The sequence below is a fragment of the Aptenodytes patagonicus genome, chromosome 1 (genome assembly GCF_965638725.1).
Source record: "Aptenodytes patagonicus chromosome 1, bAptPat1.pri.cur, whole genome shotgun sequence".
NCBI lineage: Eukaryota > Metazoa > Chordata > Aves > Sphenisciformes > Spheniscidae > Aptenodytes > Aptenodytes patagonicus.
The window spans coordinates 146,131,651-146,159,633 of record NC_134949.1 but is presented as its reverse complement, the minus strand read 5'-3'; the positions used below and the strand labels follow the sequence as shown (position 1 = coordinate 146,159,633).

The following is a 27,983-nucleotide window of genomic DNA, read 5'->3' as shown; positions in this document are numbered from 1 at the left end:
CATGATGAGCCAGGTCACAGACAAGTTTCCCATGCAGATATGGAAACTTGGATGTGCTCCTGGGTCTAGTGTTGCAGACATAGTCATGTCAGACATGTAAACATCATTAATATAGAGCCTAACACAGAGTCATGACTGTTTGAATCTCTCCTAATAACTGATACCACCACACAACATTACCCCTACCTGAAAAAACTTTTGCTGGGGAAAGAGAGAAGTGACACCAAGTAGGGGGTAAGGAAGCACAACCTTTCTCCAGTCTCTCCTCTCCCCATTGCTGAAGCAGAAAGGCCATGTAAGTAGCAAAGTTACAGTTCTGGATCAAGGAATGCATTAAAAAGGGTTGCAGTACAACACGTCCAGGTGTCACAGTGTAGTACTGACCATGATGAGTAGATGAAAGTGGGGAAAGAGATTTTTGGCACAATGCCACAGTGTCTCAGTTCAGTGTTGACACCTAATGTAAAAATATTTGACACGACAGTGTTTAGAATTGCAACACCACCATGGTTTGGATAATTTGCATACAGTAAGTCTTAATTTGATTTTCCTGATAGTTTTTGCCTCGGATGCCTTGCTCTCACCACGTCCATTTCCAAATAATCATCTCTGTGTCTTCTTTTATTTTTTTTCCTGCTTATGTTTTTCTAGAACCCCTAATATTGACAAGCTAGCAGAGGAAGGAGTGACACTTACTCAGCACATAGCAGCATCCCCACTTTGTACTCCAAGCAGGGCAGCTTTCCTGACAGGGCGATATCCTATCAGATCAGGTAAAATCCCATTACTTTATTTATATATAAATATCATATTTTATGTGCAGTAAACTGTATGCAATTTTTATTCTGGCCTTTCTTGATATTTTTATCATTACTGGGTTAGGTATTCATTTCAGTGACTAAACAAGCTCAGCAGAGTTGATCAACATTTGAAATCTTCCATATTCTATGATTCTATGAAATTTTCATGTTTCAGAAGAGTTAACACAAAAATAAAGTTGGGGTTTTTTTAATTGAGAAAAAGATTTTTTTTTAAATACTGAGGAAAAAATCTGATTGTGGTTATTTAATGTAAGGAGCAGACAAATTCCATCGACTTCCTCCACTGTCCAAATGACCGTGGGCTCTTTGCCTGCCTCCCCAGCTGCATTCAGGCCGCTCCCAGGATGTTGGTGGGCAGCCTGGGTGTTGAACATCACAGAGATGCATCTAGAAAGACACAGTGGAAGAAGCCAGTGTGAATCCTTCTGCTCAGACATTTCTGTTTCTACAAAACCTTTTGGTTTAGACAAATTGTTATTTTTTCAGGGGAGGGGGGGGAAAGACAGTTCGTTAAGGTATTCCAGCAGCCCTTAAAGCTGGGAAGAACAAAGCAAAAAATCTCCTTTCTTTCTAAGTATTTTTGTTCCATGTCTACCCATACACAGTGTTAAGTATCCTATGAATACATGCATTTAATAGCTTCTCTTACTTTTAAAATACCTGATCCAAAGCCCATTTGAGTCAGTAGGGATCCAGTCTGTTTATTTTAGTGTGCTGGAACTGAGCCCTTCAGTGCTTAGACATGCAACTTTAACATTCCTTTAACATCATTTTTAGCAAGGATCATTATACATTAATAAGATCACTTGTTCATTAGTGATAAAACATCCTGTCCTTGCTTCTGGGAATGAAGGCAAAGCAAGACTCTGGAGCCTACTTGATATGTTCGTGCTCATTCAAATCAAGTAACAAGCTTCTGCAAAAGTGCCAGCTAATATAACTTGCTAAATTTTCCATTACATTCAGCTGCAAAGGAAAATTTTATATACCTGTTACAGCTATATTGCTATTAATATTTACTGTAGGTAAAGCCACAGGTCACTTTCCATTACGATCCATCACATTCAGCATTTGAAATGATTTTTTTCTTAACTGATCTGCTCTCAGTCATACTTAATCATTTCCATGTAGGTGCAAAAATTGAACATTGTCTTAATTAAATTATGAAATTGCTAAGTATGGACTACTTCCAAACATCAGTGAAGAACTAGTAAAGGATTATTATAGAAGATACTAGAATCACGCTGTGGAATAAAATGTTAGAAATTTAAAACTCCTGCTAATAGAGCTGAAGAAAACTATTCCAAAATGCAGTATTTGATGAGACACAAACTCATAGAAAGGTAATGATGAAAAAAAACCCGCAAAATCATGGTTCTGTACTTTCATTCTGGTAACTTAAGGGAATTACACTGATTTCAGTTACAAGAGATCAAAGTACATAAAAATAAATATAAATAAATATATAATAAATAAAGTATAGATATGTATAGATGACTAAAACTACCTAAACTGTTGATCAGTAAAGCTAGCTGGGGTGAAAAACTGAAGTCAACATTTGAGGGGTAGGTTGAGCTCTCTAATAAACCAGTCTAACGAGTCTTTTTCTCATCTAACCACAAGGGATACCTGAGGGAAGATTCCGGTTGTCTACATCAGTCATGTAACTTTGGCACTGCAATCATCCATTTGCATAATTCAGACTTCCTGGAGAAGTCTGCACAGATTTGCGTAGATGTTCTGTGTTCTGTCTGTCTATACTCGGAGCCAGCTCTCATCTGGAATCCTAGTAATCTAATTTTCATGAACCTGAGCTCTCAAGTTCCTCATCCTGAGAGTAGTTTATAAGCTCAAGTTTGTGTTCCTCAGACTCTCAGTATATAGAAATTACTGTGCCTTATTTAGATGTTGTCTTGTTAGCTGATACCTGATGCTGCTTTAATGCATTCTGCGTGCATTGAATGATGTGTCTTCGTGCCATTGGAGCACTGGTCCTCTCCCATCAAAGCTGAGTGCCCTACGCACTCTGTTTCCAGAATCAGACTCTCTCTTGCTCTTTTTTGACTTAATGATATTTACATGCCCAGCTGTAAGACTGCCCTACTTCAACTCCCTTCTCTCAAATAACCTTAGAGGCTTGTAGAAAACCACGTATGAGGAAAGCGGAAGTTCTGAGAGTAGAACTTGGGAGTGACCTCGCTCCATTCCTTCTCTGTGTACAAGAAAAATAAATTATGCAAGCTCAACTTCTTTCAGATATGTTATACCTTAGAACATCTACAGAAGGGGCTGCAGCTGTTTATGTGATGGCTGGCCCCGCAGTTATAAGCAGAAAATTTTTTCTCCACTTCTCAATTTCTGGTGTCAATACAGAAAAGACCTCACTCAACTAAATGGATGATTGTATCTGCCACTTGCAATGTTTAGCATCTGGTGGTAATATGTCATTTAAGTGACACCACCTAAAGTAAAAAAGTGCATGCAGAAAGAATGAATGGAAATTGTTTCATTATATTATCCAAGTCTCATTCATTTTCATTGTACTTAGGAATGGCCGCCTTCTCACGAGTTGGTGTCTTCTTATTTTCCGCCTCTTCTGGGGGACTTCCTTCTGAAGAAATAACTTTTTCCAAACTCCTGAAGCAGAGAGGTTATGCAACAGCTCTAATAGGTAAAATTGCATACATACACAGCATTATTTTTAATTAATTTCAATCAAAAGAACATTAGCTTTCCATATAGGCTATTAAAGGTATGCATTAAGCTTTTTCCCCCACAGCATAATGAGTTTATTTTGCTGGCACAAAGCTGAGCACATTCCCATGCATATGTGAAACACTGATCAGGTAAGTATGTCTGATTCACTTGCGTAGTTATAGTCTCATTGTGCAAGGTACTGAAGAAACATGAACAAATTGAAAATTAGTCAAGCTCTTGAAAAGTTTTCAGTATAAAGAGGAGTTTGATTACAACAGAGAGACAATGAGGGATGGATCGCAGGGCACAAGTCAGCACAGTGGTGGGATTCATTTCACCAGTTTTCAAATATCCATAAAGTAGATAATGTAGTACCTGGGCTAACCGTCTGGATTCTCTTCTTAGTCATCAGACAGAAATGGGCATTTCTAGTAAATTTGTCTCATCCTGTGGTAGATGTTTAATACAAAAATGTGTTTCTCTCTCATTATGAAGATAGTTCAGACACCTAACTGCAGCATAAATACCCTGTAATGGGTAAAAGGAATCCCACCAGATGAATATTAAACAGAATTGGAATGAATATCATAAAGGTATAGCATTTAAATAACGTGATTTTTTTTCCTAATTTGGCCACTGACTTATTCCACACTGCTTATATTTTAGAAGATTTTTGTGAAGTACAACTTGTATTACATAATGTACGTTTCCGTACTGAAATTGCCAGGAAGTAGTTGTTTAGAGAACATCATACTGGAATGTTACTACATTCTTTTAGAAGCTGGATGCACCCAATTTGGTTTTTAAATGTAACAAAAGCTCGCAATTTTCAGAGTAATTTTGTTTAAAAATCAGGCTGTTTAGCAAGGCTAACAATTCACACCGCTGTTCAGAAAATATCCATATTACGTAGATAACTAATGTTGATGTTCCTAACTTAAAAATCCTACTTAGCTATACTACAGTCTTATAAGTATAAAATGCCTTCATGTTCTGACAGAAAACAAGAAAATCTTAACAGAAGTATATTTAGTGCAGGTGCATTTGAACCGTAGTGCAAAAAGACCATTCATAATTCATCATGTTCATCATGGAGTTAATTCCTATTGCTCCATATTCAACTAAAGATGCAAAAAAAAATCATTTTTCTGTTTGTAACAAGCACTGTAATACAACTCATTTTCTGGGGCTGACCTAGTTAATATTCTTTTTTTTAACTGCTTTCACTGCAACATGACAGCTTGCCACTTAGATCTCCAGAAGTTATCTCCATGATGCTTAATGAACAATTCTTCCAAGTGGCCTGAATGATAGCTATGAAACCATAAGATGTAATATTATCATATCCTTAGTGTATAATGAAGGCTTCCAAAAATCAAGAAGTGCATTAAAATAAAGGATAAAGTATATGTAAATGACAAAAAGAAAAATTATGTAGATTTGAAGACTAGATAGACAGACTCTGATTCCCAACCAGCCCATTTGCTGCCTCTGCTGGTATTCTTATCACATCATATTGGTCTAGGTCATGGAGTCTTTGCTTGGTTCAGTCCAACTCAGCAGTTCCCAAACAATTAATTGTCAAATCCCGCACCAGTGATGGATTGGCATAAGGGTAATTTGAAGCCTTTCAGTTCCTCAAGCCTGTACTGTCACTTCTTTTTTTTGCCAAGTTTCTTTCCCCTTTAGTCTCTAAGGACATTTTTTTCTTTCCTAAATGCATTTTCCTTTCCTTTTAATTTTTTTCCCCTCCTCTGAATATATGCTTCCTCTTGCTTGATACGTCCCTAAATATATTTCAGCTATAAATCTATTTTACAGGTACACTTTTTTACCTCATTTTTTTTCCCCTGTGACACAAAGAAGGTGACATCCAATAGATCTGGCAGGAAGAGACACAGTCAGAAGATCTGCAACAAAACCAAGTTTTCTCAAAAAAGGCAGATGCATTGAATATGTAATATTTCACCAGTTGAGGATCCTGGAGAGTAGCAAGAAATGTTGATGTTTTGTAGGAAATAGCTATTCATAATGCAAAAATTCCACTGAAAGTAGATGGGTATTATTTTAACTACTGCTGTACTCAATTACAGTTGAGTAAAGGTCAACTTTTCCTCAGTACTGTTATCCAAGTGTGTTGTCTACTATCTAGAGAAGTTTAAAATCCACCTATGTAGCTCATCTCCAAAGTTTAAAATACTAATGGATAAACTGGGACTTGTATCTTTCCTCCAGAACAAGTTGTTGTAATATTTGGACACACGATCACAGTAGTGAGAAACACAAGATTGGCTGAGTCTATGAAGTAGGTTTAATAGAAGAGTTATTAATAGAACAGCTTAAAATCTGATTGTATTAATAATATATGCATATGTACTTTATATTATTATTGCTATGTATATCTTATACATATATTTCTTTGAGCACATAAAATATTTGTTTGCATCTTGCTCTGCATCTTGCATCTTACCATTTAGAGCACAAAATCATACCAAAAGAAATATATCAGTATATATAACTCAGTTTTCAGATTGCTCCCTTTTCAACTGTCTGAGGAGAAAGTAGAGGGAAAAACATGGATTTTTCTAGCTTTCTGGGTTCTGAAAAACTGAGTCCCAGAAGAAGTTTCTTGGCTGAATAGGACTTGCCTCTCATTTCCACTTGCCTTTCATTGCATTGCTTTTGCTCTGCAGAAATCTTAATTGTGGCAGAAGGAGAGGGAAAAAAGCCTAAGTCTCAAACTATTAAGGTACTCGTAATTTACAATTAACAGCATAAATTTCACTCAAAAGCTTGGTAGAGTCTGCTGAAATGTGTATGGTGCTTGTGTGAAGTGTTCGTACTACGAAGCTTCACTTCGCAAAGAGGTGAGAGCATTTTGCACTGCTCTCAGATTCAGAAAGGCCCCAGAGTGTAAAGCACATTACAATAATCTGTTAAAATGCTAGCTCAAGGCAGCGGTTATTGTCACAAGGAATGAAACAAAACATGTATTGTGGACCCAGTCATCACTTGGTTTTTCAGAGTAGCGCAGGACCTATCAAACTTACCTCGTCAGCCATTTGAGAATGGCAATTGTGTCTTTCTGTGCTTCTGTTGCTTTTCCCAGCTAACCTGATCTCTGCTTTGTTTGGCTTAAGTTGCTTCTGAACAAATCTTTTTTTGAGGCGCAAGTTCATCTTGACATTGAACAATTTGTTGTGCTTGCTAAAACCCTTGTGATAAAAATAGGTCCTATATTTTCCCCTGTCTAATTTGTTGTTGCAAGATTCTTCTGTCCTGGCTTGCAATGTCTAGTTTTATTGAGATCCAGTTTAAACGAACTTCTTTATATCATAATAAATGACCTTGAAAGTATATTTAACTTGTTTGGGTTTCTTTTTCATATTTTTTTACTGAATTATAGGTGCTTTGAGATTGACAAATAACAGCAAAAAATTAAAAATTAAAGCTTTAAGATCATTTATATTTGTGATTATAAGCCTCTACCTTTATTTCAATTACTTAACTTGATGAGAGTTGTTTCATGCTGACCTTGCTACACATCTGGCTTTATGATTATTCCATAAAGACAGTCATGTAAACCTAAGAGAAAACATTGAAGCATTTATTTTCCAAAATCTGTGTCTTTTCTTCCTGTGAATGAAATTCAGAGTTGCAGTCTTAGCTAGCCCTTTATGGCACCATTATAACATCTAAAAAATCAGTACAGTGGTCTGCATTGCTATTTTTGTAATCGGCCACAATAATGTTCACTGGACCATGTCAAAAGTAGTTAGTAGAGCCATTCTGCCCACGGAAAGCAGAATACTGCCTCGGGTGAGGGGAGCCATCTGACAGTAGGTGGGAAAACTTCTGATGGGATGAGAAAGCTGTAGAGGCCTCCATTCCACTGACACATCAGCAGACCTGAAAATGCCTTCATACCTGCTTCTATGATATACAGAAGGTATTTCTAACCTAAGACCATCAAGAGATGTACGAGGAGAACTGGACTCTCAAGTGAGCATTCAATTAGGCTCATGATTTCTGTAGTATTTTTCTCCACCTTTGCTGACGGATGAACTTAGACATTGCCAACCCATACCTTAGTTCTGTCATTTGTGAAAGAGAAATAATGACATCGAGCTCACTTGCTAGGTACTATTTCAAAAAATCAGAACTGACCCCCATCTTCACCCTCTTTGGTACTGCAGTACCCGCATTTGTCATAGCCAAAGGCAGCAGTGCAGGATGGATATGCTGCTCTTTAGACCCAGGAGATGCTCAGGACTGCCTGCATCAGGACTCTTTCTTACAGATGTGTAAAAGCTGGGACGGTTCGGGAAAGGGGAAAATTCTGTATATGCTTTATGCCTTTCATGTACTTTCTACCATGTGTATCCTGAAGTCTCTAGAGCAAAATATTTCAAATTTCTTTGGGCTAGGTTATGGGGTTAAGGACTTGCTGGGTTTGCGGGTTTTTTTGTTTGTTTCTTTTAAGATCACAACCCCTGAATTATGCTGGTCATGTTTAGGTATTTGATTCAGAAAAAATAAATAAAATTTGGCCCAGCAATATATATTGTCATCTGTTTTGTCAAGGGTGACACATTTTGTCAAATATTCAACACGTTTCCTTGCTGAGACCAAAGAGCATAGCTCTAGCCATAATTTATGTCAATAGGCTTAACTGAATTTGAATTTTTTTTAATTATGCATTTGAATTTAAATAACAGCTACCAGTTAGGCCTGTTGCACTAACTGATGCATAAGCATATGGTAAGGGGTTGTACCTGAGTCACAGAATGAATTATCTAAATACTTACTGTAATCAGCATGAACATAGATTATGCTACTATAATGCAAATCAGACTTACTGTTTTCTTGTGTCAGTCAGTGTCCAACGTTATTGCAGAATTAGAATGATTTCCTACTGAGACGAAATGCTGTGAGAGATAGTATTTGGTGGTAATTTACTTGTTACTGTTGTTTCTTTTTTAATTTATATATATAAAAAGTATATATAAATTAAAAAATAATTTCCCTCACTATATATAAGTATACAGTGAGGGAGTTTGGCAATTTCAGAGATTTTGCAATCATTTAAATAATAAATGCCTTGGTAATTTCACTGTTCTTGATTTATTTCCTGTTTGTTACTGTTTTCTTCTTTTTTTTAAAAAAAAAAAAACTAGTCAAATGTGAATGATTTGCCAGAAAAATTTCAGAAAGGATATTTCATAACTCCGTATTGGCAGTAGCTGCTACAAAACAGTATTTTCTTATGACTACACATGCACAAAGGCTTCATTTTCAAAGTTAACTATCTGTTAGGGCTCTGTTGTTCTTCAGTGACCTGCTAGCCCACTCAGAAATTAATGGTCTCCATCAGGAGGTGTGCCAAACTATTTCTAACTAAAACGAAGAGGCAGACATGAAACAAAGTCCTTGATGAAGGCATAAAGAAAGATTAGGTAGAAAATAGGGATCCGCACAATAAATCCTGGGGGTGGAGGATATCAGTCAGATAGTAACAGTTTGGAATAGTGCACATTATAAGTTTGATGATTTAACCAAAAAATACTCCCTGTCCTTCTCTCTTTGTAGGAAAGTGGCATCTTGGGATGAACTGTGAAAGTAGTAATGACTTCTGTCACCACCCCCTCAGTCATGGATTTGATTACTTTTATGGGCTTACCGTGACCAATTTTAGAGACTGCAAACCTGGCCAAGGCAGCGTGTTTTTAAAAGGGGTCCAGAAATCCCTTGTCATCCCAATCCAAATTGCTGGAATCACCCTGGTCTCTTTGGCAATAGTACAGTACATTGGTCTCCTCAAAGTACCTTTCCAAGCATTGGCTTACTGCTTGTTAATAACCGCTATTTCACTTGCGGTTTTGATCTTTTTCTTTTATCATTTTCGACACCTGAACTGCTTCTTAATGAGGGACCATCAGATTATCCAGCAACCGCTATCCTATGAGAACCTTACTCAGAGACTGACAAAGGAAGCCGTGCAGCTTATAGGAAGGTAGGTTTCTAGCTATGTTAATGCTGGCATTTCACAATGATGATGTTTCCGAAAAAGTAGAAAAAAGATGTGAACTGGTGGGCATGAGGAATATGTAATTACATATTATCATCATTTTTTTCCTTTAAAAGATGACTGAAGTTAATCTTATTAGTGAGAGTGACTGTTTTTTTCTATCAGGTATGTCATTATTTTCTCTGAAAAAATTAAAAACTATTTATGTTTACATGTTTCAGAAATTTTTTTCAAAAAAAATGTAGCTTTTTTAGGACTGTCATTATTTAGGATTTCATGTAACTTGAAATATGAAAAATCTTTTGTGGTGTGACTTAATTATGTGAAAGCACAATACAGAGTCAGAGTGGCTGGAAAGCTGCCTGTCGGAAAAGGACCTGGGGGTGCTGGTTGACAGCCGGCTGAACATGAGCCGGCAGTGTGCCCAGGTGGCCAAGAAGGCCAATGGCATCCTGGCCTGTATCAGAAATCGTGTGGTCAGCAGGAGTAGGGAAGTGATCGTGCCCCTGTACTCGGCCCTGGTGAGGCCGCACCTCGAATCCTGTGTTCAGTTTTGGGCCCCTCACTACAAGAAGGACGTTGAGGTGCTGGAGCGTGTCCAGAGAAGGGCAGCGAGGCTGGTGAGGGGTCTGGAGAACAAGTCCTATGAGGAGCGGCTGAGGGAACTGGGGTTGTTTAGCCTGCAGAAAAGGAGGCTGAGGGGAGACCTCATCGCTCTCTACAACTCCCTGAAAGGAGGTTGTAGCGAGGTGGGTGTCGGTCTCTTCTCCCAAGTAACAAGCGATGGGACGAGAGGAAATGGCCTCAAGTTGCGGCAGGGGAGGTTTAGATTGGATGTGAGGAAAAATGTCTTTACTGAAAGAGTGGTTAAACATTGGAAGAGGCTGCCCAGGGAAGTGGTTGAGTCCCCATCCCTGGAGGTATTTAAAAGACGAGTAGATGAGGCGCTTAGGGACATGGTTTAGTAGGCATGGTGGTGTTGGGTTGATGGTTGGACTCGATGATCTTAGAGGTCTTTTCCAACCTTAATGATTCTATGATTCTATGATTCTATTCCATGACTTTTCTGGAATTGGAAACTGTTCTTAATCATTGATTTGATGCATCCATAAAATGGCATTCATAAGGGCAATTTTTTAAGTTACTGTCCTTTTAGATGCCTCCACTTTTATGCCAGATTCATTTTGAAAAGATTTGATTTACAGAAGTTAGGAAATAAATGTTTTTTTGAACAGCCATCACATTGGGTCACCTAAACATTGGATGTACAAAATCATCCTAAGTCATTCTTCATTTTTGCAAAGTTAGCTACTTTGGCATAATTGTCACTACAGGGCTTTTAATAGGATCAAATCATAACAGTATACATTTATATATTCTGAAATATAAATCAGTATATTTGCGGCAAAAATATTTAATCCGTTTAACTTCTTGAAAAATATGCCAAAGTATTTTTCTCGGTCAATTTTGAAACAGGTTGCACCATTTCGATAAATAGTTAATCAAAAGCAAAAACTTGTTCTAAGACATAAGAAGTCCCTTAATTACTATTCTAAAAAGTATGTACCAGGTGGTTACTGTGAATATATTCACATGGAGTCACTGCTGAATGAAAACTTATACCAAGGAATCAGAGGCTAAATTTGCTAGATTTAATGAGTGCATGCAGTAGTAGTCATCAAGACTGTTAGCAAGAAAAAATGTTTATCTAAAATCTTGAACTCATACTGCATTTTTTTTATCATTTTTATCATTATAAATATTTGATGTAGCCATCTCTACTCATCATACCAAAATAAAATGGTTTTTATATCAAATTTCTTTAAGTAAGTAAGTCTTCCCAACAATCAACATTCTCATGAGTATTTATAAATAAACAAACTAAACCATCTTTATTTCCTCTTGGCAATGGTGATAGGTATAAAGATACCTTCTCATCTGCATTCTAATTTAACAGTGAAGTACTTTGTTTACTACAAACACACACACATACCGCCCTTTGAAAATTGTTGAGAAGTTATTTGCTTAGTGACCAAGCATTTGGTGATTTTAAAAGACTCTTGAGTACATTAACTATATGTTGGCTGATTCTTCCGTGATTTACAAGCAGGTAATGTGCCTGTAGTGATTTGTAATGTTTTGGATATCTCTGAATGTTTCATTGATTTCAATGCAATGACAATAAAATGGTAGCCCCAAAACAGCTGAGTTCAAGATTGGAAATCAATGCTAGAAAACTAGTAACTCTTTTAACTTTATTAATATTCATAACATCCACAGTGTTACTGTATAGCTTAGTCAGTGTTTAGAGCTGGGAAGACAATATATCATCTAAGTCAGCATAGCTTTGTTGACTCAGCTGGAGGTAAGTGGCTTCACATCAGCTGGGCACTTGGCCTCAGTTCTCAATGTAGTTTCCAGACAAAAGTGATGTTAAATTGAAGTCAAGCACATATTTGTAATTTACAATAAACTTTGTACCAGGAATGCTGCAATTATAGTAAGAATTATAACCCAGACAATTCAGAGTCAATGTTAAATTAAAGAATATCCAAGCACATTAAGGCATTGAGAAGCAATTAGGGCATTCGAGCAATCTTAACTGTGCCCTGTAGTGAATTCACATGCAAAGTATATGACCATAAAACTTGCTCCTGGGGATAGGAGTAATTAGATTAATATTCACTGAACTGATCTGTCCCATATAATAGCGTGAGCGACAAAATCAATATTTGCTTTGACACACTGGTTCTGACATTATATAGTTCATACCTGTCAACTCCAGTACACCAGCAGACCATTGCTTTTATGACTAATGTACTGACTTTGGCCATTTGTAGGGGAATGGCCGTCAAAAGGCAACCAGGTTGCAGCAGCAGGCAGACATCTGGCACTCATAAGTGAAGGGCCATCAGGTTTTTGGAAGCTCCACGGCATTCTTGTGGTTCCACTTCTTTCAGCGAGCAGGCTCCCTCAACCCTCCTTTAGCCACACGTTTGACTCAACACTTGCTTTGCCATACAGGCTTCTTTTGTTTAAATAATACAGTAAGTAACAAGCTCAGTCCTGTACACCAGTAATCCCTGTGTACAAGTATACCAGAGTTCAAACAATCCTGAATTGTTGACTCTGAAGAATTCAGTCATTCGCCTTCACTGGTTCTTAATACATTTTATCATCAAACTACAAATCATCAGCTATCATGCATGTTTTAATTGGTTAATTATCTTTACAATAAATATATAATGAAGCTCCAATCTTCAACAGCACTGGTACTTCCTATATAGCCCTTTTATGCTATATATATAAAATACCTATGAATGCATATATAGTTATATATATAAAACAATTACAACATAAATGTTTTATCTAAGTAAGTTTATTATACCTATTACCTATATTACCTTTATAAGTTCTTCAGAGTTCAGGCAATGGACTTCCTGACATTATTCTCTTTTCTAGCTATTTCACGGTCATATTGTCAGCTTTATGACTTCTTACCATGTATATAATTATTAGATTTTGTATTTGTCAAGTCTTCTTATAATTTCTTCACAGCATATAGCTATGTGCTGTTATACTTACTTTGGTCTGGTTTTTGGAGAGCTGATATTGTATTTGTTCTTCCTTAGTCTAGGATATGTGTATTACTGTTTTCATTTGTTCCTAGGTAGATTGAAAGAGAGCAAATACAATACTCAATGCTCAGAAATGGCACTGGAGAAGAATATATACAATATACAAGTGTCAGATCCAGTGTGTGAAAACACATACTAATTTAGTTGGTCACCCTAATTGTAAGTGGGCAGGTCTGCTCAGTGTACATTAATTGTAATTACTTTTTCCCAAGAGCAACTGTGTGTACATAGTGTAAACCTATCAGAACACTCTCTAGACATTACAATATATTTGAAAGTCAAATGGATGCTAATTATTTCATGTTAAGCTCAATGTGGTTGTCACTCGTGTCTTCAGCATGTCCTTTAATGACCAACTGCACAGACAATCCAAATTTGGAAAATGCCAGAGACCTGTTTTTAACGTATCAGAAATTAACAACACAAAAGTACTACTCTATGATACAGAATACCTCTCTGACAATTTTGGATAGCTGATCACAATAATAATATTTAAAAAAAAAATCCTAATGAAATCTAACTTCTGGAAAACAGTATTTGCATACAAACATGGTTATATTCAAAAGCTGTCATGAAGATGATGTTGAACAATTTTCATGCAGATTTATTTTTTCAGTCATAGATTGCATAGCCATAATCAAAATTTTGTAATGTCTGTTAATACATTTTTTATTTTCTTTTTATCTATTCTACTTCAGTCCTTGAAACACTGTTACAACACACATTCAAATTTACTTTCATGTAATCTAGCAGGCTGTGGTTTAGAGGTTTTCCATATATCACTAGGTCTTAAGATCAGGCAGTTGGCATGTTGTACTGGAGTTAGAGTTCTGAAATCAAGTGTTTTTATGAATCCTACAAGAAGATTCCTTATAGTTTACAGCAAAATACAAATTATAGAGAGGAGTTTGTGTATCTTTGTATACACAATGTATATGTGCACATATATTAAAAAAGGGTAGTAAATTATAAATCATAACAACTCTACTGGATCTTCATCCCTTTTTCTCAGCCCTCTGCTTGTTCCTTTTGAACAGAAGAGCTAAAACATTTATTCATATACTTTAAGGCCATCTGAAAATGGAAGATTTTAGTCATTTAAGTCATTTAAGAATGATTAAGGACCTAACTAGTTCTGCAGTGAGTGACAGACTGCATTTTAAATGGAACACTTCTAAAAAGCAGTATATCAGTATACTGGGCTCCAAAGTTTTGTGGGGGAGAGGGATTTAGTAATGTAAACTTAATAATTTGTAGTAGGTGAGAAATTTCTTTTTTTCCCCCATGCTTACAAGAATGTACTTTCTGAAGGGGAGAAAAAAGGTTATATACAAAGGAAATAAAAACGTATGAGTTGTGTACTTTAAGCATTTAAAGGAAGAAATAGGCATGAAATTAGGGATGTCAAAAGTATCTTGGCTATTTGCATGGAAGAATCATTTCAAAAATACAGATATAGTAGTAACACGTCCTACTTTTAATATCTTCTAGAAAGAGTCAGATTTTCCATATTTTTACTTCCCCCCCCCCCCCCCTTTCTCATTCCATTTTCAACACCTTTTCTGGTTTTGATAAGTTACCCCCACATGGTCTGGAGTTCTCTTTTCTGGTTTTGAAAAACTTTGAAAATATGAGATTTGTGTTTTAAGGTGTGTCTTTTAAGAGAGTGGTACAGAAATATTCATTCATGAATTCTTTCATGCTAACAAGGATTTTAGCACTGTTAGCGGTCAGAGCAAAACGAAATCTGGGTAGTAGGACAAAGTCCTGCTTTGATACAACTAAGCCAAGGTATACCTTTTTCTTCTGCAGGAACAGGGCTTAATGAAGTGCATTCAGCCACTCCAGTCACAAAGAGCACTGTCTAATTGGTGATCTAATCTGGAAGTAGAGGAGGGAGCCGTGGGGAATAAGCATTGAATGAATTTATCCACTGGGGGGATATTGAATAAGGAGAATGTTTTTAGTAAAAGGAGAGTTACAGGAAAGGAAAAGTTAGGTTTGCATCTGCCTGCATCGACACACTATTACACATTTGTGCTGAAAATGTATCTTCAGATTATATACTGGAACATTTTTGTTTTCTTTCATCTTAGCTGTGACTCTGGTGTACTGTGGCTATGTGAAAATGACATATTCTCATTGAATAAGTCTTATTAAATCATGTGTACTTATTCTTATAAGAGGTAATATATTTTACCCCTATATCTATTTAAAATAGTTCTTCGCAGGCTATTTCAGTCTTATGGGTGAATTAGCTGTAATTTATAAGACTTTGGGGATTACAGAAATAATTGTTAACCCAATTTTAACACAGCACAGTGTTTGTCCAGCTCAGGCAAAGCCAAGTTTATCTGCTTTCATAGTCAGCTGCTGTGAATCATAGTACCTCCACTGGTATAGGGGGTGTAGTGGTCTAACGGGTTAAAAATATGTACTTTATGGCAGAATGTGAGGATAATTTCACACCTAGCAAAAAAAAAAGTTGTTCAGAAAAATTGTACTGTCCATCATATTAAAGGTTAATTTAGAATGTATTGTGAAAAAGTAAAATGGAGCCCTGTCATGTCATGTTCCCATTTCGTTTCCAGTACAGAATCATACCTGAAATCTCAGTTTGATTTGACAACCACAGGCCAACAAATTCAGAGCCCCACCTGTTGCTCTGCTGCAGCGGTCTCAGATTAACATCAATGCACACAAAAACAAACAAAAGTACCTAAGGAGTTTTCAATGCAAGTATTTAGAGCAAAATTGCAGGAAAAAAGAGAAAAGACCCATGTGTGAAGCACAGAGTCAGATTAGTTGTAACTTGCACTCTCACCCACTTTAAAGCTGTGTTTTACAGCTCCAGCCTGAACTGAATGCTTGAGTAACGTAAAGACTCCTCGCACTAAAAAAGAAGAATCTAGTACTATGCAATATGCAGAGGAGTCACCAGCAACGTGATGCTTTTAGATGTTTTCAAGATCAGTTAAGCACACATTAAAGGATGTCTTATGTCAGATATGTGTAATCTCTCTGGCTATTCAGTAAATTGAAAAGACTCTGTGATTCATGTTAAGATAAAAATGTTTACTGTATTTGAGTAAGTGAATCTCAGATCTTTTGAAACTGAAGTTCCCTGTGTTTGAACTGTGTAAAAGATAGTGGCAATATGTTTTTGAAGGAGCTGTTTACTGAAGTGGTTCAGGAGTTAAGCTGTTACTGTCAAATTTCTCTCCTGCCTACTAGCTGATATTGTCATTCCATTTTCAAGGTCATGGTAAAAGTAATCAGTTATGATTCTCCTCAAAGAGTTTTGGCAGGGGATAAATAGCTGCCTGTGATCTTTTATAGGATATTAATAGGTGAGACACTTCTCCACCTGACAGTGAGCTGTCAATCAGAACCTGTCAATTTGAGTTGCAAAGAGAGAATGATGTAGTGCCCTTCCATATCAATCATTGATTCGATGACTCTTCATGAAAGTTAGATCTTTGTGTCAGTTCAATTTAAAAGCAAAAACCCAGACCTGTGTTATTATCTCTTGAAAATAACATTTAAAGTGGAGGCTTTTGATACTCACTTTTAGCAATACAGATATACATTTAGAAGTATGCACTATCTCTGTGACATTAGAACAAGGCAGTCTGCATGAAAAGTAAATTGTGCCTGCACCATTATAAGTATAAAGTAGATTTTTGTGGTGGTTTACCCTAGAATTTGTATATTACTCTCAATTCAGTGAACTGTGTTTAAGGAAGAAGTCAAAGATAATCCCATGCAGTAAAAAATGCAGGTTGTAAAACAAAAATCAGCTGCCTTGCAGAAATGTTCTTTAATGAAAGGTCAGTGTTACATTAATATACATATGAAATATTAAACTTAAAAGTGTACTTTTTTTTTCTTGAAGTGCTGACATTTTCAGTCTTTTTAATTGACTCAGAAGTCTTGTGTTATTTGTTGCTACAGTAATGAAAGGTTCTCACATATATGACCTCTCAAATAGCAACAAACACAACTTCATGGAAAGTTTATCTTTTATGAAAAATATTGTTTTTTTTTTTTTTTAATCTGTACTTTATAATACTAAGATAATACAGGATGCATGCACAAATATTTGAAGGGAATTCAAATTTTTTTTTTTTTCCATTTTCCACATGAAAAATGTTCTATTTATTCTGTCATTTTTTTAAAAAAGTAGAAACTTTTTAGGAAGAAAAAGTCCCAGTCAGAAACACACTTATCAAGCGAGTAATCTGGATAAAATTTTCCCATTTTTTGTTTATGTACTGCTGCCTATGCCAGTAAAAAAAAAAGCTTTAAGCATGTGACTTGTGCAAAAACAGATCCAACCAAGGAGAGAGGAAAAATGGATCATAAATATACTAGATTAAACCTAGTTATTTTTCATTAAGAGTAAAGTATTGATATAATGTTAATCGGTTTTTTAAGAGACTTTGTTTTCAGGTTCTAAAGGTTAGAATTTTTTTTCATTTTAAAGAAACAGTATGTGCATCCACCTTTAAAGGGTGGGTGAATCAGCTGCATGAGGAAATCTATAGTCTCCCTTTGATGTTGACGTGAATCACAGGTATTATCCACCACAGATTGGCGAGGGAAAATATGGTAAATAAAGCCAGAAATACTCTGTAATTATCTGTGTGCTTTAAGGTGAGATCCAGACAAGTTTTCTGGGTAGTGCTTTTGTGATTCAACTGAAGTTTACAATATGCGTAATGTACTACAAATGCTGTTAGAGCATATAGCAGTAAATTTGGCTAGTACTGCACAATTTTAAGTAAAGTTCTATAAATAATGCATAAGAAAAAGTTCTTACTTGAACTGTGCTTTTACAACCTGCTGGAACTGATCATAATATCGTGTTGACGGATCGCATGAACAGCAAAATTTACAAAGAGTCTATTTATTGCACTCTTTCTTTTGTATCAGTTCAGGAAATAGACTGAAGACAATGGAGACTGTTCATTACTGTGCAAGGAAAAATATTTCTTTATATTAGTATGTACTTTGAGATTACTTATTCTTTGGTACAACATACTTGTAGAGTTGTGTACTGATCACATGCATACACACACAGAGCATTAAATGGCAGGAGAAGATTTGGTCATATACCTTAGTCCAGGATAAAGAAGGAGGAAAAGTACTAGTATACTTGGTTTGACATAGTCAGTGATATTACGGTATGTTTGACCCTGGTCCTCATAATAGTCTAGTTGATCAGCTTCCATATGACCTTGTGAGGAAGGCAATTGTGTTTCACATATATATGTAGTTCTGAAAGTATGTTTTTGAACAGCAGTTTTATTCAGGCTTTAAATACATACTTGTAAAATGAAGAGAGGTGCTTGTAGCCAGAAATTTCTAGGTTCCTGGCTTTGAACAAGTCCTCCTTCAATATATATAGCAAACAGTAATTAGTTAGATTTTGTAGTTTATTTTTGCTTTCAATTCAGTATACAGTTAAGAATTGCATTTTTACTCTGTGTGTGTGTGCTCCAGATTACCCTGTAATCAGTTATAGTATTCTTTTTCCTCTTTTTTAGTGAGGTTGTTTTTTGGGGTTTTTTTGAGCTCTACTGTAAAAAGATTTCTTTGTAGAAATTTTGCTATAAAATATACTAAGGGTTTGGGGGTTTGTTTTATTTTGTTCTTTTTCCAGGAATACTGATGCACCATTTCTTCTTGTCCTGTCTTATCTTCATGTCCATACCGCTCTATATGCTTCAGAAAGTTTCAGAGGAAAAAGCAAGCATGGTTTATATGGGGATGCAGTGGAGGAAATGGACTGGAGTGTAGGTATGTTACATGTGCTTCTAACATCAATGGAGGGAATTCATGGAAGACTTGCATTCATGTCCACCAAATGCAGACTTCTGTAATTTAGATGTCTACAGTATATCCGACATACTTGTCCTTTATACTTAGGGGAAAGAAAGGCACAATAATCTGACCTCTTGTAATATCTACTTTATGACCAAATTTATTGTGTCCTATAAATGCCTGTTCTCTTTGACTATGAAGGTAGTCTGTACAGTATGGACTTAGCAGAGATATGGACACCTTAACTGTGGACATTTGAAGCAGAGTAGTTGAATCCAACCCCATGAGCTTCTGGGTGCCATCTGGCCTCTGCAGGTTGTCCTCATAAAACAATATACTAACTCGAAAAGTGACCACATGATATTGATATAATAAATAAAATGACTACAATATGCACTGTTAGCAAAAGTAATTTGCTGATTATTTTAGTGAGTTCTCTGAATTAATGAAGTCACTCAGGTGAGGTCCACTTCTGTTCATGAAGAATAGTCAAAACCAAACAATTTGCCCTTCAGAGCCTTCCATTCTCTCTGAGGCTAGAAAGCAGTTACATCTTTCAACAGGCTTTCCTTATCTCTAGATGTATTGGAATGAATCTCTGATTCCAGATGTAATCACCTGTGAAAACAACTAACAGTTCAGATCTTAAAATAATCATATTGGAGAACAGCAGTATTAGGAGCTAAAGATGAGCTCACATTACATACCCCAAGTCGATTCTGTTCTCAGTACAGCCCAGTGCAAAGTGGCTTTCTTCAAGAAAATGTTGCTTCCTTATTAAGTTGCTGTAAATAGATATTCAGCTTTGGTGCATATATATTTTTAAACTATGCAAGCATGTGTAGTTAAGCATCATGTATATTTTTTTGCATATTTTGCATCAAGAGGTCTAGTTGCAGAAGGTAGGGGACAAACAGCAGCACAGTACATTTAGTGATTCATAATGTATTTAGTGCAGTATTTGCAAAAATGGGGAAAACCCTTGCGGGAAACTGTGATACACTTAGTATGAAAGGTTTTCAATGTGGAAGATAACAGAAAAAACTCTTTTGTAAATCAGGTTTTGTGAAGAGAGAGTGGCTTTTATTCCAGTTGTATTACACCCTGAATCTTTATCACTTCTGTCAGTGGCCACCAGCATTTGGTCAACGAAGTGCCTGCATTAGATAAAAGTATGCATGTGTTGTCATTTCTGTTTGCATCCGCATTGTAGTAAGCTACTGAGCATTAGCTGGTCTTACCATCTGCGTTTGATTTGACTATTTCTTTTTCTGTTCCATGATATTTAGCTTATCCCAACCTAATTGGTCATTTGCTGCTGCCATTACGTTTTGCTGTCTCCTTCAGGAGCGTGGCTCTGGGGTTTAAACAGCAAGTTGGAAACCAAGGCAGCTGACGTGCTGCTGTTTCAGACTATTTAATGATGCAGAGGTGATAACAGATTGAAAACCACTGCTCTCTTCCAGAATGAGCTCTTAGGAGATGTGTCAAACAAACCAAACTGTAGGACAGAAGCATATTATTAAAAAAGCTTGGGATAAATCAGAGATACAAATTTAGTGGTGATAACATAGTAATTTTGAACAAACTCAGAGAGGAGACACATGAGTTTCCTCATGTATTGTCCTTTACAATCCATTGCAGGAGCATCAGGGGCAGCGGAGCTAGCTTAATCAATCAGGAAACAGATCCTCATCTGTCATAAACTAGTATACAAGCATCAAATTTTGTTTCAGTTGGGGGGTCTGGTTACTTGGTTTTGCTTATGTCTTGTAAGACTCCTCTGTTGACAGATTGCGTATTTGCTCCGAGGTAGAAAATGTGTTTAGTTCCTCGGTTACTTTCTCCTCCATTATTAGAATGATGAAAAAAAGTTATGGCTGACATTTCCAAAGGAGTCTGGAGGAATAATATAGCTTTTTTTTTTTTTTTTTTTTTTTTTCAATTGAAGGGAGTACTTATTTCCATTAACCTCCACTGAAAATTCCAGTCTTAATGCATCAACTGTGTCAGACAAAGTAGATTTATTCACTGTACTGCTGATGTCAGTAACCAGTATTTTCTTGGAATGCCTCTGAAGATGTTACAGTAGAAAAGTCAAACAAAATTGTCTGGAAAAGCTGAAAAAGTGAAAACTATAAGCTTTCCACAAAGGGAGGTTTTATCATTCACTAGACAGAAATTAGTATTTATGCATAGATGAATGTAACTTGCAAGGGCAATAAGAACAAAATAGCCCAGATATAACAACATGCTGTAAAAGCTTCTAATTAAAGACAACACAAGCATAGGAATTAAAAATGAGTGTATGGAAAACTGCATTATAGTACAACATCAGAAATATTTGGCATCTGGTAGGAAAAGAAACACCAACTTCAACTCAATTTTAAAAGAAACTTACAATGTGTTATCTGCTGAGTGGGAAATATTGTGGAAAACCCTTGTGGATGAAAAAAAAAAAAAAAAGAGTAGGAGAGAAGTTCAAAGTAGAAGTTCGGACTGTCAGGTACCAGTGATGAAAAAATTGTATCAAGATTGGACCATGAAATGCAAATGAAATATTGTTCCTGATTTGAGAGATCAGCTGGAATCAGAAAGAAGACTTTAGCTGCCATTTGCAAGAGAAAAAGCAATAGCCTTTCTAGTAAGACAGAGAAGTTCACTCAGACTGAGAATTCTAAATAGAAGACAAGTCTCCATTTTCATTTGTTTATTTATTGAGAATCAATTACCTAATTGGACAATAATTCAATTATAAGGCAATCTTCATGCTAGAAGGAGAAAAACCTGTAAGACACATGAATAAAATACTCCTTTGAATCTTTCATGTTTGTGACTTGTTAAACCAATACTGAAGAGTATGATAACAGTTCTTGTCAAAAATATGAAATACAAAGTCTCTGGATAAGCTTTGGGACCATGTGTGTCTACTGCTTTTGCATACTGATGTGTGTATAACAGAATTCAATGTTTAAAGCATTCACAGTTATAATATCACTGCATGTGACATGCCTTAGAGAGTTATTCTCTGGCTAATAACATTAATTTTCTTTCAATGTAGGCTAAGCACCTTATTAATGCTATTAATTATAATTCATATGAGAGCAGATGAAATAATCTTACAGTCTAAAAGTGGAAAAAGAAATGATGAATGAATGAATGCAATATTATCCTTTTCTTCCCTCCTCCCTTCTTCTCTTCTTTCATTCCTTCATTCCTGATTGAGTATAGGAAGAGAAATGGATATGTTCAGAAATTGTTTTTGCTGTAAATTGCATTACACTAATTTAATCCAAAACAGATCACTGCAAAGAGTTTTGGAGCCCCCTGTAGACTTGCCTGCAAGCTGTGTGAAGACAAACTAATTCAACACCACTTTTGCAAATGGCTGTTTATTGTTCTGTTAACAGTAGCAAAACTACATATCAGTTCTTAATCCTTTGTGGAGCAATCACAACTGAATGGCTTAAGTGTAAAAAAGTCTCAGAAATTGTAGTCTGGCACAAGCTAGGTAACTGCAGAGTGGGGGCCTTGTCTGAATATCTTTATTATGTGAATGCCCTGCAAGCTGAAAAAAACTTAACTGCCTCTCTGCCATTATCTTTTGACCTATCAAGTTATGCCAAGAAAATATTACCATCATCTGATGTTAGTTAAGTAGAAGAAAAGGAATGGAAATAAATCCCAATGCATCTTACATGTAACTTGTGTTTGAAATATCTTAAAAGGTTTGGTAGCGTTATATGTGAAGAGAGTAACTCCATATCTCCCCAGTACAAGAGGGATATGGAGCTACTGGACAGTGTCCAGCAAAGGGTCAAGAAGATGATTAAGGGACTGGAGCATCTCTCCTATGAGGAAAGGCTGAGAGAACTGGGACTAGAGCTCTGTTCAGCCTGGAGAAGAGAAGGCTGAGGGAGGATCTTATTAATGTATGTAAATATCTGAAGGGAGGGTGCAAAGAGAATGGGGCCAGGCTCTTCTCATTGATGCCCAGTGACAAGAGGCAATGGGCACAAACTGAAACACAGGAGGTTCCCTCTGAACACCAGGAAAAACTTTTTTACTCTGAGGGTGACCAAGCAGTGGCACAGGTTTCCCTGAGAGGTGGTGGAGTAGCTCTTCTTGGAGATATTCAAAAGCCATCTGGATAGGGTCCTGGGCTCCAAGTGTCCCTGCTTGAGCAGGGGGGGTTGGACAAGATGACTTCCAGAGGTCCCTTCCAACCTCAACCATTCTGTGAGCCTGTCAGATGCTGAAGAAAAGAAAAAAGCTATTCACGAAAGTCAATTCATATTTTGAAACAAAATCAGACATAACCTCTAAAAGTCAGTCTAGAGGAACCAAGGAACTCGTCACTGAAGCAAACAGAAGCAAGATACTTTCATGATACTTTCCTCCTCTGCTTCTCTCTTGTGAGACCCCACCTGGGTACTGCATCCAGCTCTGGGGTCCCCAGCACAAGGAAGACATGGACCTGTTAGAGCAAGTCCAGAGGAGGGCCACAAAAATGATCAAAGGAATGAAACACTTCTCCTTTGAAGAAAGGTTGAGAGAGTTGGGGTTGTTTAGCCTGAAGAAGAGAAGGCTCCGGGGAGACCTTACTGCAGCCTTTCAATATATAAAGGGGGCTTATAAGAAAGATGGAGACTTGTTAGCAGGGCCTGTAGTGACAGGACAAGGGGGAATGGCTTTAAACTGAAAGAGGGTAGATTTAGACTAGACATAAGGAAGAAATTTTTTCCAATGAGGGTGGTGAGACACTGGACCAGGTTGCCCAGAGACGTAGTGGATGCCCCATCCCTGGAAGTGTTCAAGGTCAGGTTGGACGGGGCTTTGAGCAACCTGGTCTAGTGAAAGATTCCCCTGCCCATGGCAGAGCGGTTGAATGATTTTTGAAGATCTCTTCCAACCCAAAGAGTTCTGTGATTCTGTGTTACTACAGTGATGACAAATTTTGAGGATGCTAATGATATCTTAAATAGGTTTTCCTTAGAAGGAAATGCAGTGCTTAACTTTTTTTAACTGAAAGTACTTACATAATTAAAACCTTGGATATCTGAATAAATTGAGCCTTACCTGAGAAACATTTATGACTTGTCAAAGCATTTGTGACACTCTGCTACACAACTCTGTGGGGCAATATGTGGCCTATAATGAAATACAGCAAGGCAGAAGTAAAGTATAGTTCATTGAGAAAGGCCAGCTAGGTTACAATCTAGTAGGACTAACTGAAAATCAGACCACTTTTCACACGGTTTTTCTTTGATTCAGCTGTTATCATGATTAAAAATTATCTCTAAACGTGTATCTTTCACACAGCGCTTTCAAAGAGGAAGGGAAGAGCAAAAGCTCCACCAAGTCAACTCCAGACCTTTGTGGAAACATCTAGTTTACTTGTTCCGTAATTAGATTTCCCAGTGTTGTAAAAGAGATTATATCAATGCATATGTGCAGGATTATGCTGTGGCTCTTAATTCCTACAGTGCCTAAATGTGATGATAAAAACTAAATGCTTATATGCCTTTTATCTGATGAATGTGTGCATGGTTAAACAGATAATACGCAATGTATGTGGATTAATCATGTCATCTACTTTTAACTTCTGTTCAACTCTGGAGTGATGCGAATCAAGGGTCTAAGTGGAAACCATTCCAATTTAATATAAAACATTTTTATTGACCCCTATGGCTTTTTTCTCTGTTTTAGTAATAGATGTACCACTGCTTTAGTAATAGATGAAAAAATGTTTTCAAAAACAATATGAAAGCTACTTTTGGAAAACTGTAAAATATTTAGGAGACAGAAAACTGAACTATGCCCACCAGACTTTTAGTACAATTTTTGCTCTGATGAAGGTATCATAGTCTAAAGCATTCACAAAACAAAAAGAAGGGTCTAAATGTTACAGCCAAAGAATTCTTGAGGTTCTGAAGCATGTTAAATTCCCCCAATTTCTCAGTTTTTGTATGCCTTCATAATAGCATGTGATCTGTCTTCAGTTTCTTAGTAAAATCATTTTCTTTCTCATTTTAAAATGATTATTTTAAACTTACAAGCCTATAAGTTCTTAAACTTGACTTATTATTTTTAATTAAAAAGTAATTAAAATATAGTTTTAATATTTATTTTAAGTTATTCTGCCCTGAAATTTTATTCCTAGATGTTTTGGGGTTTTTTAATCTTCTTTCCTGTATTAAGCAGTAACTATTCTCCTTCTAGGAAACAGCACAGTATTGGTAAGTTTCATCTGAAATCTGTGTCTCTTCTTTTACATATAATTGTTAGCAGCTGTTATTGTGAATTCTTACATCTTTATTCTACTTTACAGTGTATGTATGCTTTCAACCTCTATTTAGAATCCTACTCTATTAGGATCAATCTAAAAATGTACCACAAATTTTCTGAGAATTCTGAATTATGCTAAAAATCAAAATAAACATTAATAATATGAAAGGAAAAAAAACTAAATTCCTATTGCTTTGAGTAAAAAATGAGTGAGCTATCCTTAATTTTTTTTTTTTTCAGAAAAAAATCTTGTATGCAGAGATAAGCCTAATTTATCCTTGCTTTTCACCTGATGTAGTCATTTGTAACAGTGTAAAGTTGATTTAAAAGATAAGCAAAGCAGAATGATGCCACATTATCAGAAGTGGCAGATAATCGGGCTCAGATCATTTTATCCAGCTATTATGAATGTGACATAAACTTAGATGAGCCTGAAAACCTAAAGATGGAACTAAAAATCTGGAGAGTGATGCCTGATGCAAGTGGTGCATTCCTTGACCTTGCTTTCCTGAATTTATACTGGTATATGTCTCAAGTCCAGAAAGTTTATTTTTAAGCCGTTTTTGTTATCATGAAAGATGTTCAGCCAGCATCTCTGAGGAAGAAGGTATTCAGCCGATAAAGGTACTCTGTGATGAGAACAGCATTTTCCCACCCTGTTCTGCCACCCTGTGCTTACCCTGACATGAAAAAACTACTTCTTCAGCTAAGACAGTAGTTAAGCTCTTGAAGCACATTCGCTCTTTAGGTCAGATGTGGGAGAATTGTCAATAAGGGTGCAGATTAAAGACATTTGTCGTTCTGCCTTTTATGATGTGGATGCTTTCCAGTTATGGTCTGGGCTAAAACCCAAACTCATTTCATGTGGCACTAAGCAGCAATGACTTTCAGTCGCTACTGAACAGGACTGAATTTAAGAGGTGACTAAGTGATGAAAGACTCCCACTTCCACTATGATAAGCCTCCTGAGCTACCTAATCCTCTTTAAGTACAGTTTCTTTTTTCTATATTACATCTTTGTACACAGCAAAGCTCCTTCTCAAAACATTATTTACAAGGTTACAAAGCACATCTTAAGCAGCCATTCCTATAGCATTTTTTAATCAGTCAAGTTTAAATAATGTCTTAGTAACGCACATTCCGTGATGGAAAACTTCAGTGTAATGCAGCTTGTGGTAGTAGTGCTGTGTTGTTCAAAATTTGCTGCCAGCTGCTGAACAGATTTCATTTGCACCTGATATTGCAGGAGTTAAATTGTCAGCACAAGATATGTTAGTGCACTGTGCATTTTACTTTACAAAAATGTAATCATATAACTTTCAAAATTTTGAAGGCTTTCTATTATCTATGAACCTCTGAAAATTGGGTCTAATACAGAAACAGTAAAATTACATCTAACATTGTGATCAAAATGCTCTAATCAGTGAACAAATTAGCATTGCTCTTGAGACAAGCTAATTTCCATTAGTAGGAGAAAGCTCAATGCTTGTTTTAGATAAGCGAGGGATAAGAGAATCCCAACGACTCTCCAAGCAGTGAGGATAGGAAGTTCTGTAATGAAATGCACTACCAAACTTTTGTCTAACCTTTGCCCCTAAAGTTTAATTTCACATATAAATGGCATGGCTGGATTTTGCTCCTTGCTTAAGGTGGGTGGGGAAAGTCATTGTCAGTGGGATTAAGAACACAGTAAAGATTTAAGCCAAAACTGGCCTGCAGGAATACAGTGATTTCTATGTATACTTGGATGAAGGTTGCAATGAGGAAACTGAACGGGGCTAACTTTATCCAAATTGTAGATAATCTCCAAAATACAGACTGGGAAAGCAGTTTAAAGGAAACTACTAAAGATTTTGCTGGTGGAGTGCCTCTGCATAGCAACGTTTTTAGCACAGATACTGTGAAGCTGTTAAGAGGAATTGCATTTGCTCTGTCCCAGAGAAACTCTACAGGAATTTAGTAAGTCAGTCACCCAGAGCAAGGGATCAGGATGGCAGAGAGAGACATGATTTGCAGCTCCCTTTGCTCGCGTTGGTGAAAGTGTCCCTGTTGTGAACCTGAAACCTTCAGCACTGACTTATGAACATGATTTTGCCATCCTTTTTCTTCAACACTTGGACACTGAAAGCAATATCTGTGTAGGTATTTATAAAGCTTGTACTCATGGTTTTGATAAAGGATGCAACTGAGCTAGTAGGTGAAGGATGTTGCTGGCAGAAGTTACATCTCTATGAAAGAAGCCTAAACATGAAACAAAGGAGCAGAGAAACTAAAGATATTAAGGATTTTTAATCTGGGCGTTTAAACCTTCCCACCCACCTCCCTTCCTTGTACCTTCAGATAGTTTTGTAGTGGATTACCCAGTACCTTAATATAACTGATACAGTCTGTGAATAATTACACATTCATACAAACATGCAGAAGGCACGAGTGAATATTGTAAGACTATGAAGTCAAATACTCAAAGATAAGAAAAATCAGTCTTCCTATGCTTGTGTCTTATGGTACAGTTTTTAAGCATATGTTTACATGCCATTTCTTTTCCCATTGGAACCCTGTCTCCTCATCACAGAGTGCCTTCTTAATGAGCAGCTACTCAACAGTAGCTGTATTCGTCATTGTTAAATATGAATTCTCATGTTTTATTTAACACACACTATTGAAGTTCTGTTTTGAAGACAGATT

General features: G+C 36.5%; 1 protein-coding gene across 4 annotated transcripts in view; it reads left to right on the top strand.

The window, feature by feature from the left end:
• STS (steroid sulfatase) overlaps positions 1–27,983 on the top strand; it is a 124,858-nt gene that overhangs the window by 31,829 nt on the left and 65,046 nt on the right. For all 4 annotated transcript variants that reach the window (XM_076357989.1, XM_076357973.1, XM_076357981.1 and 1 more), the window contains 4 exons: positions 652–773; positions 3,370–3,492; positions 9,108–9,531; positions 18,850–18,986. In XM_076357989.1, the coding sequence (XP_076214104.1) occupies positions 652–773; positions 3,370–3,492; positions 9,108–9,531; positions 18,850–18,986 (806 nt within the window). The remainder of the gene's footprint in view (positions 1–651; positions 774–3,369; positions 3,493–9,107; positions 9,532–18,849; positions 18,987–27,983) is intronic.